The sequence below is a fragment of the Pantherophis guttatus genome, chromosome 1 (assembly GCF_059756535.1).
Source record: "Pantherophis guttatus breed Tessera chromosome 1, ASM5975653v1, whole genome shotgun sequence".
Lineage (NCBI taxonomy): Eukaryota > Metazoa > Chordata > Lepidosauria > Squamata > Colubridae > Pantherophis > Pantherophis guttatus.
In genome coordinates, this window is record NC_142063.1 from 76,528,035 (window position 1) to 76,548,194 (window position 20,160).

General features: G+C 35.0%; 2 protein-coding genes across 13 annotated transcripts in view; one reads left to right on the forward strand and one right to left on the reverse strand.

The window, feature by feature from the left end:
• ATG13 (autophagy related 13) overlaps nt 1–15,163 on the reverse strand; it is a 28,576-nt gene extending 13,413 nt beyond the window's left edge. For 5 of the 11 annotated variants that reach the window (XM_087883198.1, XM_087883190.1, XM_034417481.3 and 2 more), the window contains exons 1-10: nt 14,123–15,034; nt 10,753–10,834; nt 9,952–10,032; nt 9,394–9,513; nt 8,674–8,720; nt 6,206–6,346; nt 3,818–3,858; nt 2,867–2,963; nt 2,492–2,590; nt 1,280–1,370 (exon numbers count right to left, since the gene is read on the reverse strand). In XM_087883198.1, coding sequence (XP_087739324.1) covers nt 1,280–1,370; nt 2,492–2,590; nt 2,867–2,963; nt 3,818–3,858; nt 6,206–6,346; nt 8,674–8,720; nt 9,394–9,513; nt 9,952–10,032; nt 10,753–10,821 — 786 coding nt within the window. In that variant the 5' untranslated portion in view covers nt 10,822–10,834; nt 14,123–15,034. Of the gene's footprint in view, nt 1–1,279; nt 1,371–2,491; nt 2,591–2,866; nt 2,964–3,817; nt 3,859–6,205; nt 6,347–8,673; nt 8,721–9,393; nt 9,514–9,951; nt 10,033–10,752; nt 10,835–13,834 lie in introns of all 11 variants that reach the window. The other 6 variants (XM_087883201.1, XM_034417483.3, XM_034417482.3 and 3 more) reach the window with 4 other exon arrangements.
• Nucleotides 14,888–19,935, forward strand: HARBI1 (harbinger transposase derived 1). Of its 2 annotated transcripts, none has more exons than XM_034417473.2 (3): nt 14,888–15,470; nt 18,276–18,975; nt 19,220–19,935. In XM_034417473.2, the coding sequence occupies exons 2-3, from the start codon at nt 18,306–18,308 to the stop codon at nt 19,594–19,596; spliced, it is 1,047 nt and encodes a 348-aa protein (XP_034273364.1). In that variant the 5' UTR covers nt 14,888–15,470; nt 18,276–18,305; the 3' UTR covers nt 19,597–19,935. The 2 variants fall into 2 exon arrangements, with proteins under 2 accessions (XP_034273364.1, XP_034273365.1); XM_034417474.3 differs by having other exon boundaries at nt 15,067–15,186.
• The last annotated feature ends 225 nt before the right edge of the window (nt 19,936–20,160 follow it).

Below are 20,160 nucleotides of genomic sequence, written 5' to 3' on the forward strand. Positions count from 1 at the left end.
AAGAGTTTGATGAACTGAATGTTATGTCCAGACATATATTGGAAATGTTCATATACAGAACTGGAGGGCACTTCATGGTTTGCAAGAGGTTTAACATTTCAGGGTAACTGTTGTATTTTCCAAATTAATTTCTTTTTAATTTGAGAATTCCATTTAGATCAGGAAAAAGAGTCAGAATTTGCTGCAAATACATGGGCCTTCTAAGGATTAGGTCAAATGGTTATTGGTAACAACAGAGAGGAGGAAAGATCAATTCAATCAAAACTACCAAATATGAGCACAATCACTTCTATCTTTACTAGCATGAAGAATGAAATTCCAATGAAGACAGGAGACAGGCATAAATGCAGAGGGGATGGAATGGGGAAAGCATGAAATGTGTCATGAAATCATGATACAATCCCTATATATTTGCATCCAAAAGAAAGAGATACTGAATAGAGTTTCTGGTTTTCCGTTTAAAATGGACATATAGGATGATCAAAGTTTTTGATCACAAATTTTATAACTGTGCTGACTTGCCAGAAGACCTCTTTTCATATTAGGCATAATTAAGACAATGGCAACATAGAGTCAGAACATCTTAAGAAGTAATTCTTGTCAAATGTTGATGGTCAATTAATTATTAAAGAAATAGCCTACAAGAATGCTCTGTATCGGGTATGACTTGATATTTATAAATCAGGGAAATGGGGATGAAGAAATCAGTTGTAAACTCATACTCAGCAGAATATTCTTTTCCTAAAATTAAAATTAAGAAATGACTATATAAGTAATTACATACAATCTAACTCCCTGGCAACAACCACCAATATTGCCATTAGAGAAGAACAGAAACTTATTTTCATGCCAGGATGGTCTTATTGTACTGAGTTTTAAAACTAAGCCTTGTGTCTTGATTTTTAATCCAAATGTTTTGCAGGAGTATCTGCCAATCTACGTTAAGTATAGAATTTTTTAAAATCTGAAAATTAGATGGATTAAAAGGTTAGACTATATATTATGATCAGTAGATTGTCATCAACCTTGAACTAATTTTTTCATACACCTATACTCTATTCTTATTAATTAAAAATACCACCTCTTGGCAATAGTGAAATATATGCATAAGGAAGTGTATTCTGAGCAATGCCCATCACAGTTTAGTTGTCACGCTCTTCGTTTTGTACTATATAATAATCACAGGTTGCAAAAGTGTCAGTTGCTAAAATATGACTGTATAACTGTATAAATAAGGCACACTGGGAAACTTCTAAATTGATTTTGAAAAACAACTTACCTGGGATGGGGGAGAAGTAGAGAAAGAAGTTGTGCATACTTCTTGAGAATCTTCTACTGATGGATATGCCACTGCATTTTCTTCACCTGTTCTGTAACAATCACAAGATACTTTTTTAAAAAATGGAAATGTTTAATAATAGCTAAGCAAAGGTTCTACTGATAAAAACACTATAGACAGGAATTAAAAGATTTGGGTGGAGTTGAAAGGAGAATTATGACAGAGCTCACTCTTTCCTTAAAAGAGCGGAACTGGTAGGGCGAGTTTAATATTTTTGGATTTTATGTGTTCATAAATTTTCCCCGGAAAAGAATGACATATTTTCTTAGAAATTTTATTTTTTGTTTTTCAAAAGGAAGCTTTTACTGATATTCATTTCAAGGCTATTAGTTGTAGAGATATACAAAATGTAATTTCAGAGCTTCACAAAATACATTTCTAAACACTGCTGTTTTGGCCAATGAAGAAAATATTAACCTGGGAAATGTTTTAAAAAATAGGTCATCTATTAAAATATTTTTGAATTATCATGCTTTACTTATACTATCATACAATCATTAAATAGAAATAGAATAACAGAGTTGGAAGGGACCTTGGAGGTCTTCTAGTCCAACCCCGTTTAGGCAGGGAACCCTAATACACCACTTCAGACAAATGGTTATCCAATCTCTTCTTAAAAACTTCCAGTATTGGAGCATTCACAACCTGTGGAGGCACGTTGTTCCACTGATTAATTGTTCTAGCTGTCGGGAAATTTCTCCTTAGGAAATTTGCTTCTCTCCTTGATTAGTTTCCACCCACTGCTTCCTGTCCTACCCTCAAGTGCTTTGGAGAATAGCTTGACTCCCTCTTTTTTGTGGCAGCCCCTGAGATATTGGAATTAAAGTAGAAATTTATAAAACAAGTGCCAAGTTGTTTGGGAAAAAAAAGAAATTATTTTCATGCTGCACTTTACTCTGGAAAAATATTTACAATCCCAAGATTTCTCACTGACTAAGGTGTGACCTGAAATGAATGTGCCTTAAAGTTTTCTCATTCTATTCATCCACTTCTAAATAGTGTAAGAAATTCGGGCTTTTTCTGCATACTACACTTCAAAATTGAAGCGGTGAGCAAGACTCACACATAATTTTCTCTACCCAGCAATGTAAGCTGTAAAGGTTCTATACCTGGGATAATTGCCTCCACTATTCATGATTCCTCTTTCCTCACCTGTAATTGCAGGGATGCATGGGTGAGGAGCTGGGGTAGGGACGGTCCACAAAGTGATCAATGATAATCCCCATGATAGGTGGGGTCCTCTCAAACTGCCTGCAAGGCAATAAGTAATAAGCAAATTGTATTATTCATAGGACTGTGGTTTCTATTTTACAACTTGTTCTGACAGCCATCCTGCTCTTTTGGATAAATTTATGGGGAGCAGAGCATCACCACAATTCAACCCTGCAACTCCACACATAAGCAAGGAACTTGCTCAAAACTTAAAACTACCAGTATCAATCTGCCGAATCGAAGTAACTAAGATTTTCTGGCTCAAAGGAGGATATCCTAAGAAGAGATTATTTAGTTTGACTAAGAAGTCCTCACCTGGTAGACATGAATGCTAGGTTGATTCTGTAGGCACATGACAAAGTGATTGTGCCTAGTGGAGTACCAACTGTCCCAACTCGGACTGTCTGAAATCCTACACAGGCAGAAGAGAAGTGATCATTGTCCCAACTACTCTTTATGTTAATAACGATCAACCACAAAAATAAAACGATTCACTATTGCTCTAGTCTTAGCTGAGCACAACAATAAAACTGAAGCCCCCAAGATGATGTCAATGCAGACCACCCTTTGTGTTCATCACCCTCTCATGTTCCACCTCATTTTTAATTTTAGTGCAATATTGTTTGTGGGAAATTAGTAGAGTCACAAGAATATCTCTAGACCCTATCTGAAATGGAACCTGGAACAGAAAACTTCAGGTCTAAAAGAACTATCATGTTATTTGGAAATTACCACTACCTTGTACTTAGCTATAGACCTGCAGAAGTTGCTTTTCTTTTAACTTTACCAATTTACTTTTTGAGAGCTGATCCTTTGTGATTAAACAGCTTACCATAAAAATAACTTTACTATTATGTTTATAATACACTCAAGAGATTGATGCAAACTTCTATTAGTTCTCCTATTGACAAAAGTCAGATGAATATATTCTTTAGTTGAATCCCAGATATCAGTTTCAATTCTTCATCAATCTCTTATAAACCTCAAACATCCATATATGTATGCATGTTTCTTTTGTAAACATGTGAATCTGTTAGTCCAGGGGTGGGCAAATGTGGCCCTTTTACAATCTGTGGACTTCAACTCCCAGAATTCCTGAGACAGCCAAGCTGGCTCAGGAATTCTGGAAGTTGAAGTCCACAGGTCATAAAGGGGCCATATTTGCCCATCCGTGTTAATCTATAATTGCCTATTTTTATTTTCTACAGTCTGTCAATAGTAAAAAAAGAAAAGCCCAGGTCTAATTTTTCTGATACCCAGTCATACCTTCTCCCAAGCCATTCAGTTGCACTTCTCCAAAGTATACCCTACAACAGATAAGTAGATACAAAAATTATATACATCATATATGTTGTTATAAGATGCAAGGCAGAGATATAAAATTGATTTTTTTAATTCTTAATGTACAATAATCTTACAACCCTTGATCTGGTCACTTTTTGATGAACAAGTAACATAAAATAACCATAAGATCACCTAATGTCAGAATCAAAGAAAGAAGCATGGTAAATGCTTAGGTGCCAAAATTAGAACATATGATATTATTATTGGCACAGAATCGAGATAACAAAAAAAACGAATCAAAAGAAATATAAGATCAAATAAATTCCTGTAGTAAGGTTTTGATCTAAAACCCCATTAATATATTGTCCGTTTTAATTGATAAACCCAGACCCTAGCCAACAAAAATCCAAAGTAGTAGCAGCAACCAATTGAATTTGAGGATAATAAGAAAAATTAGGAGCCAGCTAGATCATTTATATTCTGTCTGAAACTATTGAGGCCATTCATTAAATATACATGTAGTTTGGAAATATAAATCATTTAACAATATTTTATTAGTTGGACAGGCAACTGGAAATAGGTACAGCAGATTAACTGGAAAATACTTAAATACACAATTGCACAATAATATCAGACTATTACACTTTTATTTGCCTGTTGGATTTCAAAATGCTTTCCCATATTAATACATTTCAATTGCTTTAAACTGGAAGATTAAACTATATATTCAGCCAGTTACATGTTCTAAGTAATGAAATTACGGATACTAAAATTGGATTAAATGAAATCAATAAGTGATATTCAGTTTGGATTAATATAATCTTCTTTTAAATTCTCTCTCCTTTTAACAAAACAAAACACAGCAATATACTTTGGGAGTTCAATAGATGTATGAGCTTATAGTTGAAAACAGGGTACATTTCAAAATTATTCCATTCTTAGTTATCATTAATATTACTCCTTCTACAATTAGCATTACATTAAACATATTGGTACAAAGGTGCCAAGTGACTTTCATAGCTAAGAACGTACTTATGTCTGGATCTGCCCATACTAGATCCCATAGTATTAAATTCCTCATTTAGATATCAAAAAATCATGGAGGAAAAAATATAGTAGAGAGAACTAAAATAAACCAATGTTTTCTTCAGAATACAAAAACCAAGCAGGCCAATGTATTTAATAGATTAATAAACGTCTTTGGAGTTAGATGGCATCTAAATAATGGAATAAATATTTTTGCAAGTCCTTGCCTCAAAAACAATAGAAATACAAATTTAGTGGGGAAATTTTACGTTATAAATATGTTAATTCCTGAAATGTGGAGCTGAACTTTTTCTCTAAAATAAAATGTTTATTTAATGGACATTTGCAGTGTAGTAAAATTTGCATGATTATGCTGTTTTTGCCTAGAACAATATACAGGCAAGGGTAGAGAAATATGAAACCATGCAATAACTAGTACTCTTGATAACAAAAGAATTTATGACATATACAAAATTTTCAATTATTCCTATCATATTATTAAATATGTTTAAAATAGCATGGATTCCAATTAGTAAAGGAATTAAGTTGCTTTAGTTTTTCATTCACTAAAAGAATAAACTATCTTTGTAAATTAATAAGTGATTGAAAGATTATTTGCCATCAAGACATTTTCAAGTTCTAGCGACCATATTGATTTAAAAACCAAAAAGAGGAAAGAAACTTATTATAGGACAAATGAACCTATAAGTGTTGAGAAATACATGGAATTATGAAATGGTTTAGATTTGTTAAAATAATTTCCAAATATTTACAGAAATCTAAAATCCACTGCTACCACACTGACTTGTTAATATTATCTAATGAGATTTTATAACATTGCACTAAAGATAAAAAGAGAATGAAGAAATATATGCAACTTATTTTGTTCATTTTTTGTTTTATGGATAATGCATAGAATTATAATTTGAATAACAAGATTTAAGAAGCAAAACTGTAAAGTTAAAAAACAATAATCTGCTTAATATTTTGAGAAATTTTGAAACGAAACAAAATTTGTTAACTATATTTTGACTAAGTTATGAAGAAATACAAGGAAAAATATAGCTATAAATCCACAGATATTCCTAAATTGTACACATATTAGAAGAATGCAGTAAACTATCAATTGCACATGAGAACCTACTTCTTTATTAAAATAAGATTAACAGCAAATTAAAAAGATAAAAAAAGAGAGACCAATGCAAGCACGTTAAAAAATATGAGGCTGGAGAAAAATAATGGAAATGCAAGAACAAAAAATATAAAACTTGATACAGACAATATAGAATGTATTAGAAGTTCTATTTATTTTTTGGTCCTGAGGATGATCAAAGTCAATATTACCTGTACAATATGACATATTCATGACCTTGTTTCCTTGAGAGTCTATAGGCTGGTGTCACCCTTGTTATAGCAAGCAAAGATTTCAGCAGTAGAGACAGTCTATTATACACAGTGTAGGAAACTTTGGTTTCTTTATCACATCTAAAAGCATACATAAAAATAATTAATGCGGCATTCCAAGAATCAATAAATTCTGAAATGAATCAACTTTGAAATACAGGTAATCCTCAATTTATGACCACAATTTAATCCAAAATTTCTGTTGCTAAGCAAGGCAAGTTAAAATGATTTTTATCCCATTTTATGAGTTTTTGGCCACACTTATTAAATGAATCATTGCAGTTGTTAAATGAACAACAGAGTTGTTAAGCAACTCTGACTTCTCCTATTGACTTTGCTTTTCAGAAGCCAGTTGAGAATGTTACAAATGGTGATCACATGACTCCAGGATAGTGCAACTGTCATAAATACATGCCAGTTGCCAAGTGCCTGAATTTTGATCATGTGACTGTGATAATGCTGCAACAGTTGTAAGTGTGAAAACTTTTTTCAGTTCCGTTATAACTTTGAACGGTCATTAAACAAATGGTTGTAAGTCAAGGACTATCTGTACTGAATTATCACTGTAAAAAAATAAAAATAAAGATTATACTTTTATAGAGTTCAAAGCAAATTAATATATCTACAGATTTTGTGTAATACACCAATTATTTAATTCTAATTCAAATGAAGATGTTTGCTTCTCAAATATCAGAGAAAAATATCTTAAGTAATAATGCATTAATCCACAAATAACATAGAATTATATAGAAATGGATGCATATTACAATATATCTTTGCTTGATATAGAATATATTAAGAAGTTTCTTCCACAATATTCATAAATTAGAATAGGATATATTTTTGGCATGTGGAAATATGATCTATTTTTAATTCAGATGCACCAAAACCCAAAAAAGTTTGCTTTCCAAGTAATTTATATTATTTGGTTAATGACATTATCATGCAAATAAGGTAATTTCTGCAATGACATACAGGTAGTTTTCATGTAATGACAACCTGACTTGGCAACTTGGTCAATAAGCAAAGTGGTTACTATGTGAAATCACAACTCTTATGACTTTATTGTGAGAGATACTTTGCCATCACTATCATAACTGCAAACGGTCACTAAATGAGGCAGCCGCTAAACAAGGACTACCTGTACTTTTGTTAGAACAAACTTTCTCCTCATCCAAATTAAAATGAAATTCCATTCTATACTCATTTTCTGAACTGGAATGCAATATTAACTAATTACTATAGCTATAAAAATACTATTATGGAATGAAACAAAGCCCATTGATGAGAACAGATTTATCTAAATCCCATAGCTTTTTGAAATACGTAACGTATTTTTGAAATACGTATTTAACGAAAAGGGAACTGTGAAATGAACAAATTTCTATCTGGCTTCCTGACATATGAAAATATTTTTAATTGGATAATTTAGAATATGCTGTGAGAGCTCTAGCAAAATGCCTGCACAAAATGCCTACCATGGAAGACTTAGTGAGACTCAAAATATCCCAATGCTTTATATATCACCATCTCCATCCTCCACCTCTTGCATTTTCCCCATTTCTACCTTTGTCCATTTGCAGAGCTAGCAGGCTCTATTCTGCATGATTATTTTTAGCTTCTATGAAAGCCTACTAAGCTCATTTTAGCTCTTTAGACATTCTTGAGAATAAAGAATGCTTCTATAGATTGGCATTTTGACCTATTATAATGTGCCAGCTTGCCACTTTTTAATTGAAATGTAAATTGAAATATAAAGTCAAGCAGGGCACAAAGGGGCGTATCAGCAGACCTATAAGCACTACAACACTGAAGGCCTTAGTTTTAGGGTAATTATGCATGATACTGTTATCAATTTACCAATGTTTGAAAATGCGTCAATACCAAGAAACATCTAAGCAGCTGATAACAGAAGTAAAACTGCATGGAAACATTTCATGCAAGTTGGAACAGCTTTTTTTTACTTACAATTGGGAAATACTTGCAAACTTTTATTTTGTAGTGTGCAAATGTTAACTCATAAATTAATTATGATGGACATACTGGATGTATTCATTTTATTACTACTTCTTTCTATGCGCATTTTAAAATGTAAAGAAAAAAAATGGGAACTAGTGTTTAGTTATTTACGCTTAACAAAAAGCCTCTTGTGCCCATTGGTTCTAGAGATTCACTAATATTAATTGTTCACATTCAAGCTTGTTGCTTATAACATCATTATAGCTTTAAAACTGGTAACTGAGTTTGTTATTTGCATTGTTTCTCTTCTCACTTCCCTTTTCTTTTACACTATGCCTTTTAGGCTTCCTAGGTACAGGTAGTGTCCTCTCTGTTATTGATGTGAGCCGTTCTGATAGATTTTTTTTCCAGTAAAGATAGGAATGAAAATACTTTAAACAGTAGCTTACTTTTCATTCATTTCTAAACACCAGATTTCCAGCTCCATGGAATCTCCCTGCAGTGGAAGAAAAAGTATTTCAACAAAGCCTTTATAATGACAAAGCTTTTACTTGTGAAAAAAAATGTACCTAGTACAGATGAGTCAGTGGTGTTGTTGAAAATGAGACAAATGAAACTTTAGGTAGATTTAACATTAGTATAGTTTCCAAATTATGAAAAGTGATACCTTCATATACCTGAAAGAATGTCACAGAAAAGAAGCTCAAGTTTTGTCACTGCAGAATGCAGGACATAAAATAATGGATTGATAAAATGTTTTATAAAACTTGTCAAATTTCAATTACATGGGAAATGGATCCTGGATTTTGGATGCATTCTGTAAGTTAGACCATTTGAGGTACCTTAGTTCAAAAATGGGTGTACCATTTCACCTACGTAAAGATTATAAGAATGAGAGTTTTAGTAGTAGACAAGCTAGTTCTATCTACTATCTCATCATGTAAAGGCAGTTTTAAATAGAATTCTTGGAAAGAAGATCCTATGTGTAATAATATTTCAGTGACTAAACAGAGTAGTTTCTGTTTTTTATATAAAAATGAAAATTATAATGCTGCCAGCAGTGGTTTACTGGAACCCTCTCTTGTAAATTTTCATATGATTTGAAGCCATGTAACAAAATCTGAGATGAAATTGAATAAGAAAAAAAGAATGGTTGGTTCAGTTTATACCTCAGAGGTTTTAAGGGAGATTTCCACACACATTGACCGCCCAACAGCAGGCAGCTGTCCTGCCAAAGCTTTTTTTGCTTCATGAGTAACTTCTGGTATGTCTTTGATTGCCAAGTTGAACTGTAAATTTAAGAATGTAGATTTTAATTTTCAGGAATCTACTTTAGAAACCTACAAACCTTCCTATAGCAGGAATATGTATAATAAAACACAGTTCACAATAGATTAATCTCACTACTATAAAGCAAAACATCCTTTGCTGTCATACATCACAGATTAATAAATGTTGATTTCCTCAAAATATTGTAAAGCAGATAATATACAAACACAGAGATATACACAAGTCCTATTAGCTTTCACTGTCTCTAGAGATCTTGTATGTCACAAATACTCAATAAAAAGATCTAATAAGAACTTGCAAATAAGGAATGAATTGCTCCCATACATTCTATATTTATACAACCACTTTACAACAGAAGCAAGGTAGAAGCCACGTGCTTTTAACATGAATATTATGAATGATGTAACAAAGGGATTGTTCTCAAAAATACTTTTTACCCAGTCAGAGCCTGTTGGTGAGGAGGATGAACGAGTGCAGATTTTTTCTCCAAGTCGGGCCTGCACAATGACCTGTACAGTCTGAAAGACAAAACAGGCTTACTGCATTGAGAAAAGACAAATAGTCAAAAAGTCAAGTAGAGAACACCTACTGAATGGTACCAGATTGAAAAAAAATTAAAGGAGGTACAAAAGCCAAATTACTCAACTGTTTGATAGCAGAAGTCAGAAATGCATTACTAATAATGCATGCATGCATTATTAATTGCTCAGATCCTGGGCAGAACAGTTCAGGAAATCTTATAACTTTTCCTATATCTCTTAACAATTTTATTTATTTCTTTGAATTAGGGCTGTGCACACTTCAAAAAAGCGTTTTATTTAATTGATAAATAAAAGTCATATGCATGACTTTGGGTGGCTAACTAAAACAGAGTAAAACAACAATAAAAAAGACAGAATTAAAAACAACAGAAATTTGGAATAAGTTTTCAGACTCTGAACAAGTACAAGAGCCCCTAATATAGAATTCATGTTTTTTATTACTTTATTACTGAAGAAGAAGGGCTGCCTCTTTAGGATTGGGTTAGCTTTAGCACTGAAATTCAGGATTCCTATTTTAAAGCCTAAAATCATAAAACTGAAAAGACATTTCTGAAATTCTTAATTTCTTCTAATTTCTTAATTTTAAAAAATGTTACAGAATTCTATTACACATTTTGTGTTACTGCCACTGAATTGTGCAAAACTTTAGCTTTTGTTATGCTGTAGTCTAAACATAATGCACACACAAATAATTACCTTCAAAGCAAAAAATTTTATGAACTTGTCCAAGTCCTTCCTGTCCTGGGAGCTGAGGTCAGTATCCATTGCATATGAAAGTCTGAAACAGGACAAAAAAAAATTGATTTCACATTTCCAGTCTTAGAAGTTCTTTTGCACAGTATTATTCAGCCAAACTAGTCTTCAACATCAACAAGTAGATTTTAAGTCAGCCACTACTTTTGAAATCAATTTGTTCATTTAAATAAACAGAAATTAAGAATATTCAGTGAAGTTTACATTGTCTGCTCTTTCAGAATCACCTGGCAAAATCAAGTAACTTTTTATTTCACCCGATGAACTTGGTGAATAAGATTAATCATTTGTGAAATGAATTCTAGGTAATGTGATGTAAGACAATGAGTAAGTGCTGACATATCATTGTTCATGATGTAAGTTTATTCAGAGTAGATCTGAAATGGAACTCAGCAGTACTTGATGTCATGTCCTTATATATTGTGTGTGCTCAATACAATAGAATGCAAGGATTCTGAATAACATTATATAAAACAACAGAAATCAGCGGAATGCATCCCCAAACATCAATTAACTCTCAAAAGGCATAATATGACTTCATTAATCTCCCTCTTTAAAGATAGTCTCAAGGATAACTTCAGATGGGAAACTGGAAATCTTAGAACAAGCCAGATTAAAAAATACAAGAAAATTCTTGGAAGCACTGCACTCGGAGCAAGCAGCAGATATTTTAACTTTATCTATTATATCAAAAGTGAACCAAAAGTGGTTCATTTGAACAACTCCATCACAGTATCACAAGTCATATAGGAAACAACCAACAGAGATATGAGACAGAACCACTCACCACCTTATCGACCAAATAATTTACAAAGCACAAGGCATCAATATCGTACAAGACACCATCTGCCCACAGGGTCATTCCATCAAAGCATGAATATAGCAGGAAAGGCAAGATATACAGTCTAATCTCTACCAACCAATAAACCTATTTTCTCTAAAATTCCTGCACTGATAAAGAAGGGTGAGGAAAGCATATTTGGAGAAGTCTAACAATCTAACAGAGATCCTGTCAAGAAGATGGCATGTACATGATGTCATCATGATGCATGCCTCTCATGCATTTGCCTCGTAATATTTGATGCAAGTAATAGCGTTTTGTATATCATAATTTATTATTTGCAGTCCACAAATATCCATGGCTATGTACTATTCTCAGAGACAAGTCAAAACAGCAATAGCACTTAGACTTATATACCACTTTATAGTGTTTTACAGCCCTCTCTAAGCGGTTTACAGAGTCAGTTTATTGCCCCCAACAATCTGGGTCCTCATTTTATCAGCCTCGGAAGGATAGAAGGCTGAGTCAACCTTGAGCTTGGTGAGATTAGAACTGCCAAATTGCAGGCAGCCGGTAGTCAGCAGAAGTAGCCTGCAGTACTGCATTCTAACCACTGCGCCACCAAGGCTCTTGTGAGATGCAGTTTGTCTATATAGCCACTAAGGTTGAGCCAGACTTGATAGCACTGAATACCTAAGTTAGAACATGCTAGGTACAAAATAGTTTTCATGTTGCAAGGATAAAAAAAGCTCCTTTCCCTCAAATTTGAAAACATGAAAAACAAGTTGTTCAGATCTTTGTAATAGCTACTTTAAACAACTATAATGAATGATAATTTTAGTACTGTATGCTTATTTAGTGTTCATAGATCAAGAAAAAGCCATTATCATAATTAAGATCAGGGCAGGGCCAAATTTCCAAACAGAACCTTGTTGGCATTTCAGATTACAATCTCTCAATCTTTTTGTTCAAGGACAATTAGTGGCATCAGAGATTAGCTAACTGGTTTTGAATTTTACATAAAGCAAGGATAGATGAAGCTTTTTGACTCAATCAGCAAATATGAAATTGCTGAAGTACATTATTCTATAAAATGATCTCCATTAATGAGGGCAGGATATAGTAGGCTCTGCCCTTCAATAAAGGTTGCTAGGATGGTTTTGGACAGCCACATAGCACACCATTATACAAAGGAAAGCTGTTGAGGCTGCTCTTCTCACAAAGCCTCTCATGATAGTTCCTGCAACGTCAGCTTTCATTTTTCCTATGATATCAAAACACCTCAAATAAACCTTTATAGTTCCCTAGAATGCCTGCAATGCATTTAGGGAACCTATATAGTTCCCTAGAATGCCTGCAATTCCTTTATGAGGCAGAGATCTATTATTGGAAATACAGATGCTACACGCCAGTGACTCCAGCATACAAGTTTCCGTCAAGAAAAGGAAGGCATATGTTATAATCAGTCGTAGCATAATGAGATGGTAAATGAAAGGAGAAAGAAATAAAAGGCATATTAGTATTTACCAGACTAACTACTTTACTAATACAGTGTATGGAAAGATCCCAGAAGCCCAAATTTAAGTACAAAGCATCTACATATAAAGTTGAAATCATTCCTCAAACAGCTTTCTTCTATTTAAGGCTGTAAATATGGGGTGAGAAACAAGAAAACAAAACAAGAAGTCCTTGATTTACAACAACAATTGAGCCCAAAATTTCTGTTGCTAAGTGAAACAGTTGTTAAGTGAATTTTGCCCCTTTTTACAATCTTTCTTGCCACAGTTGTTAAGTGAATCACTGCAGTTATTATGTTAGTAACATGATTGTTAAGTGATTCTGGCTCCTCCATTGACTCTGCTTGGCAGAAGGTCACAAAGTTATCACATGACCCAGGGACACCGCACTTCATAAATATGAGTCAATTGCCAAGTGTCTGAATTTTGATCATGTGACCACGGGGGTGCTGCAACAGTCGTGTGAAAAACTATTATAAGTCACTTTTTTCAGTGACTTATATGATTCAGCTGTGATTGAACACACATATCACAGTAAGCCATGTTTTTTTTTTGATCAAAATTAGTTAAATTTACACGTTAATCCGCAATTTATTTAAAAGTCCCAGTGGCTAAAAGTTCACTCACACAAAAACACAAAGATATTAGCTTGAATGAATGAATGAATGAAATGTGCAAATCCATCCCAAATACCAATTAGAAATATAAAGCCCAGGAAGATACATACCATGGTTGATAGTCTGCTAGGAGAATTAAGAGGTCAAACTGCCCTGCCCATTTTCTAGTATGACTCATCCATTGAGATGGTCATCCACCAACCCTTCTCAAATCCAAAAGCTGGGCTAGTGTGTGTAGACATCATAATTCTCTTTTTTCCCCCTCTGCAGTTCAATATTCCACACATCATCTTCTGCCCCTTCCTTGTTTTATTGTAATTCAGGAAGAGCAGTATATTTGTAAGCTGTAACCTATGAAAGATCTACGTATATTTTGAGATGCAGGAGGCGATGGTTACCTGCGCAAGAGAGGCTGAGGTGACAATTCGAGGTTTCATCCCGGGATTAACCCAAGAGGCTTCTCCTAGTCTGTTTGCTTGGCCATATTCATTTGGCTCCTCTTACTCCCGACCTCTCCGTCTTGATGGAAGATGCTTCTTTTTTTCCTTCCCTGTTGAGAATCTTCTCAGTTTCAGAGAGCAGAGAAACCAACCAGTGTCTTTTGCAATGGGATTTTTCTCTTGTCCAACTAAGAAGGAAAAGCACTAAGGAGCCTCCATGTCCAACTCGGTAGGCGACTGGCTGAACTGCCTAAATTTCCGCGTGGACACAGCCAGGAAAGGCGCAAGAGGAGAAGGAGTCTAAATTTTCAGCTTGGCTCTTGAGGGAAGAGGGTGAAGAGCGCGCTTGGAGCCTTTTAACCCCGAGCTAAAAATCAGAATTGGCCCTGTGGGGCTGGGCTGGGGTGGGGGTGGCGGCAGCACCAACAGCTTCTTTCCAGGCTTGGTTCAGACAGAGGAGAAATGCCTCCGGCTCGGCTATGAATACGCTCCGGTCCGAGTGGCGCTTTTTTCCTGGAAGAGCCGTCCGAGAGACGCTTGTGGCCAAAGAAAGCCGCGGGCTGGTCGCCCCCTTAACCTGGTTTCCTCGCTGGAAACTACCAGGGGCCGTGACGGCACCTCACGACCGCGGCCTCCCCCGGGATCCCGTCACCGCCGCCATTGCTGCTGTTTGTTTTCATCGGCTCAAGGCAAATGAGGCAACCGGGGCGGCACTTTTCACACGGAGTCAAGTTTATTCCCCCACACCCTCCTCCCGCGCTCTGATTTCTGCCTCCCTCCAGGGGAATTAGGCCGCAAAGCTCATAAGTTCATGAATAAAAAAAGCCCGGGTGCAAATATTTTCTTTTTTAAAAAATATATATCCAAAAATCATACTTGTGAAGAATCTGCGTTTGGGAAACGGGAGTTTGCGCGTCGTGCGAGAGTGGAAAAGCTCCGCCTGGCTGTCCCGGCGCTGGGGAGAAAACCAGGAATCGGCGTTTCTGTCTCCTTTGAACTAATCCTAGGATGGGGAAAAAGAGGTGAACGTAGAAGGCTGCTTTTTCTCCCCCACCACACACGTTTCTTTCTTTCTTTCTGGATCACATATCCAAGCACATCCTTCACAGCCTTAGACATTGTGGGGAATACAGTCCCTTACACCGGGCTTTCGGTCCCCCTAAAAAATGACTTCCAAGCAAACCCTTCCTTGACCATGACAAGAGCCTCGAGTCTAGGGGCTAAGGGCGATTGATGGAATGCTTCGTACTTTAAAGCATTCTCTTGTGCGACTTAGTTGATTGCTGCTTGGGCCGCTCATTTCAAAGTAAGTCTTAATTTGTATCATAAATACATTGATATGGAATATAAGGTGCCCATAGTCAGCTGTAGCTTGTTTTGAAATGGGTTAATTTCATGTTTCTCTGCCCTTCTCCAACTCCTTTTGTCCTCGGGGCCCACTTTATGATTGATTGATAGATAGATAGATAGATAGATAGATAGATAGATAGATAGATAGATAGATAGACAGACGATATAGATATATAGATATTTAATGCCCATTCTCTTTCTTTCCTGCATCTTTACCACCATCCATTTCCAGCGCTTCCCGTTCTCTTTGATTAAAATTGGTTCTTGCTATCTTAATCTAAGTCAAAGTTCCTCAAAGTGATCAGTATTGATCTTCAAGGGTTGATGGGATTCTCTGTTGTTATTGTTTGTAGTATTATTAGTTCAAGTGTTATTTATTTTCATATAATATTGGGGTGTGTGTGCCAATGAACAGTCTGAAATTTCACGAAGGGGTCAATGTGCTGAAGATTTGGGAATCCTTGGTCTAAGGACCACAGCAAGTAACCTGCAAGACATGCTAGGTCAAAATGTGGTTGCGTGGTTTGCGGCTCAGTATGTCATACAAACAAGTTTTCTACCATAATAAAACAGGTGTTGCCAGCATCATTATTTAAGGTCCCTTTGTTCTCCAAACAATTTGTAGCTTGAAAAATGTGTTTGGCTGCAAAAATAATCCCCTCTAAATGTGCAGATATCTAACAGTACAGGGATTCACAATAATGGATTATGCAATTTGTTTAAGCATATAAAGGTAAAGGTTCCCCTGTCCAGTCATGTCCGACTTGAGGGGGCAGTGCTCAACTCTGTTTCTTAACAAAGAGAGCCAGCGTTGTTTGAAGACATTTCTGTGTTCATGTGGCCAGCATGACTATATGTCGAGGTGCACAGAACGCTGTTACCTTCCCACTGAAGTGGTACCTGTTAGTCTACTCAGATTTGCATGCCTTCAAACTGCTAGGTGGGCAGGAACAGGAGCTCATCCTGTCACGCAGTCTCAAACCTGTGTGTGCTTTCCAGCTGACAAGCTCAGTGTTTTTAACCACTGAGCCATTGCGCCCCTAATTTAAGGATATATATATTCAATAATAAACATTTTCAAAAGAAATATGATTACGTGGGCGATGAACTTTGGATACCCTATAGAATTAAACAAATGGGAAAAACTATGGAAAATTAACAGTAAATTAACCTTATCAGTACCGTACAAAGAAAATATTTACAAGATGTTTTATAGATGGCATCTCCCACCGGCACGAATCTCCAAAATGTTTCCCAATACATCTTCACTCTGCTGGAAATGCAAAGCACAAAAAGGGACATACTACCACATGTGGTGGTCGTGTCCCAAAGCCAAACAATTCTGGAATAATATCAAAACCCAATTGGAACCAATAACAGCCCAAAAAGTACCACTAAGACCGGAAACATATTTATTAGGCATATTTACAAGTAATTACGACAGAGAAACAATATACTTGATCACACATATTTTAACTGCCTCAAGGATCACTTATGCACAAAATTGGAAATTGGAAGAAGTCCCAACACAAGATAGAATAATATCTAAAGTCATGGAATGTGCTGAGATGGACAGACTCACCAAGGAAATTCAAGGAAAGGAAGAATCTGACTACTACCTGGTTTGGCAAAGGTGGTATCAATGGTTAGAGGGGAAAACCAAAACCAAAAGAGGATCCTAAAAGAGTAAAATAAAATTCTGTACCAAATAAGATATAACAACCCATAATTAAAGATTAAAAAATAATATAGTTATATAAGGCAAGAGGAAGGAATATATATTGAGGAATTTAGGTTATTGATGTCGGATAAAATCAGACACTACGTTTAGATGTCATTTATGTTATTAATGTCGTATTTGTCACATTTGTATGTGTATGTGTTTTTTGTGTGTTTATATATGTAATAAAAATCTAAAAAAAAATAAACATTTTCAAAAGATTACTGAAATCTGCTTTTAAATAAATAAAAAAATGTTTAGTACTTTATAAACTTTGCAACTATATTAATTATACTTTAGTAGGAACTCTAGAAGCTAGGAAAAACAATGTAAGTTAGGATCCTGAGTGAGGTATGCTTCTAACGCCACGTTATGTCTGGAGGCAAGCTGCTGAGGGTTCAAATAAGGGCATGGTTAAGTATATTCAAATACTGGCTAAAGATTAATTTCCAACCAAAAGGCTTGACCTCTCTTATTTTGTTTGACATATGTCATTATACCTGGAGATATTGGAGATTGGAGATAAAGTTCAAAAATTGGGCTAAGCACCAGAAATTTCTTATGGAATATATATGCCTCAGGTTTTATATGTGATATTGGGTCAATATTAATTGTATATTCTTTCATGCTAAAATATTCCCTGGCCCTGTAAAATTTTATCTTAAAAAAATCATTAAAATTTTGCCAAATTCATCATTAACTGAAGGTCAATAGCAAAATGTCATGGACACCTCATTTCCTTCTTTTCCAGTAAAACTTATTTGGTAGGCATTTGGCACATAATACTGTAGGAAATCTTTATTACATACAGTATCTTTTGCTTGCATTCACAGAATGTTATACACTACTTTGGTTTTAAAGCAATAGCAAATAAAATGAGAGTTCCTATATATAAATGAATTTCCCGTCCTATTCAAAAATTGTGCTATTTAAGTCAATGTGATTTATGTTGAACTAAGGTAGGAAGAAGAGAAAGAAAATTGTGCAATATGTTATATTTTCTTTTTTGCTTTCTTTTGACTGCATTCTTTTCCAATTAAGGTCAACACAGAGAAGGAAGATAAATCTATTATGGCTATTCCCATAGCAGTTATTGATTGTGACCTCTTGCTATATGGACGTGGACATAGGACCCTGGATCGCTTCAAGCTGGAGGATGTTACTGACGAATATCTTGTATCTATGTATGGATTTCCACGTCAGTTTATTTATCATTTGGTGGATCTTCTAGGTGCCAATCTTTCTCGTCCTACTCAACGATCCAGGGCCATCAGCCCAGAGACACAGATTCTTGCTGCACTAGGTTTTTATACTTCTGGCTCATTTCAGACTCGCATGGGAGATGCCATTGGCATTAGCCAAGCATCTATGAGTCGCTGTGTTGCCAATGTTACTGATGCCTTGGTGGAAAGAGCCTCTCAATTTATTCATTTCCCAGAGGATGAAGTGTCAATACAACATATGAAAGATGAATTTTATGGGCTGGCAGGTATGCCAGGCGTACTAGGATTGGTTGATTGCAATCATGTAGCAATAAAGGCGCCCAATGCTGAGGATTTATCGTATGTGAATCGAAAGGGCCTTCATTCTTTAAATTGCCTGATGGTGTGTAATGCCAGGGGAAGGCTGCTAAGTGCGGAAACACACTGGCCAGGAAGCCTGCAGGACTGCACTGTGCTTCAGCAGTCGGCTCTAAGAAACCAATTTGAAGCTGGTATGCAGAAAGATGGCTGGCTACTTGGTAGGTTCATGCTGATCGCTATTCCTCTAAATCTGTTTTGAATAAAGTTCTAATTGATTTATTGACATGTAAAGTAACCCAAATGTAGTTGTATCATAAAATGCCTTTTATAAATATAAATGTAGCTTAAGATGTATATTTTGTTTCCTTTGCTAGGATTTCAGATTAAAATATCGGTTGCTGAAAATAAAAGTAAAATCTTTTGCTATTTATTAGGAATCTCATTTTTTTCTTGATTTTACAGGTGATAATTCGTTCTTTCTTCGCACTTGGCTAATGACTCCTCTGCATATTCCTGAAACACCTGCAGAGTACAGATATAATATGGCGCATTCAGCAACTCATAATATTATTGAACGAACATTCAGAACACTCCAGGTTCGGTTCCGTTGTTTGGATGGATCAAAAGGGACATTACAATATTCTCCAGAAAAAGCAGGTAACATCATCCTTGCTTGCTGCGTCCTTCATAATATCTCTCTGGAGCATGGGATGGATATATGGTCTTCCTCATATTCAGAACAAGTGGAACATCCAGAGGAAGAATATGAGCACATGGAATCTCTTGACTCTGAAGCTGACAGAGTTCGCCAGGAATTATTGCTTACACATTTTAGTTAACCAAATTTGAGAATATCAAGTTGGTTTTAAGACAAAAGATAGAAGGAAATATAGTTTGAGGGTTTTTTTATAGAGTTTGCCAAAAGGATAATATTATTTATCAGTACTTTGCAAAAATAACATTGAATGTGTCCATCTCTTAAATATTTTGATTCTACTGTACATGTTGCATCTATGAAATACATGGTTGTCTTCAATGTCCATCTTTATTAAAAATAATTAAAGATATACAGTAACATGAAATCTAATAGGTTTATTTTCCTGATAAAATGCTTTATTTTGAAGTTTTGCAAAACGTGAAATTTTGTTTTCTTTGAAATTAAATTCAAATTAAGTTCAGATGGCTATTTGCAATTTATTGCTCACTATCACAATTATATAATTTATTTAGCTGCATAATTTAAACTGCATTTTACTTATCAACTATTTGTGTAAAATAACATTTGTGTTGAAGTATAAGAGTTCTCAAAAGATGTATCACTTCAAAATTCGTATTCTCTTATACTAGCATCTTGGCATCACACTCAAGAATGTAGGTCACATGGATTATATCAAGAAATATTT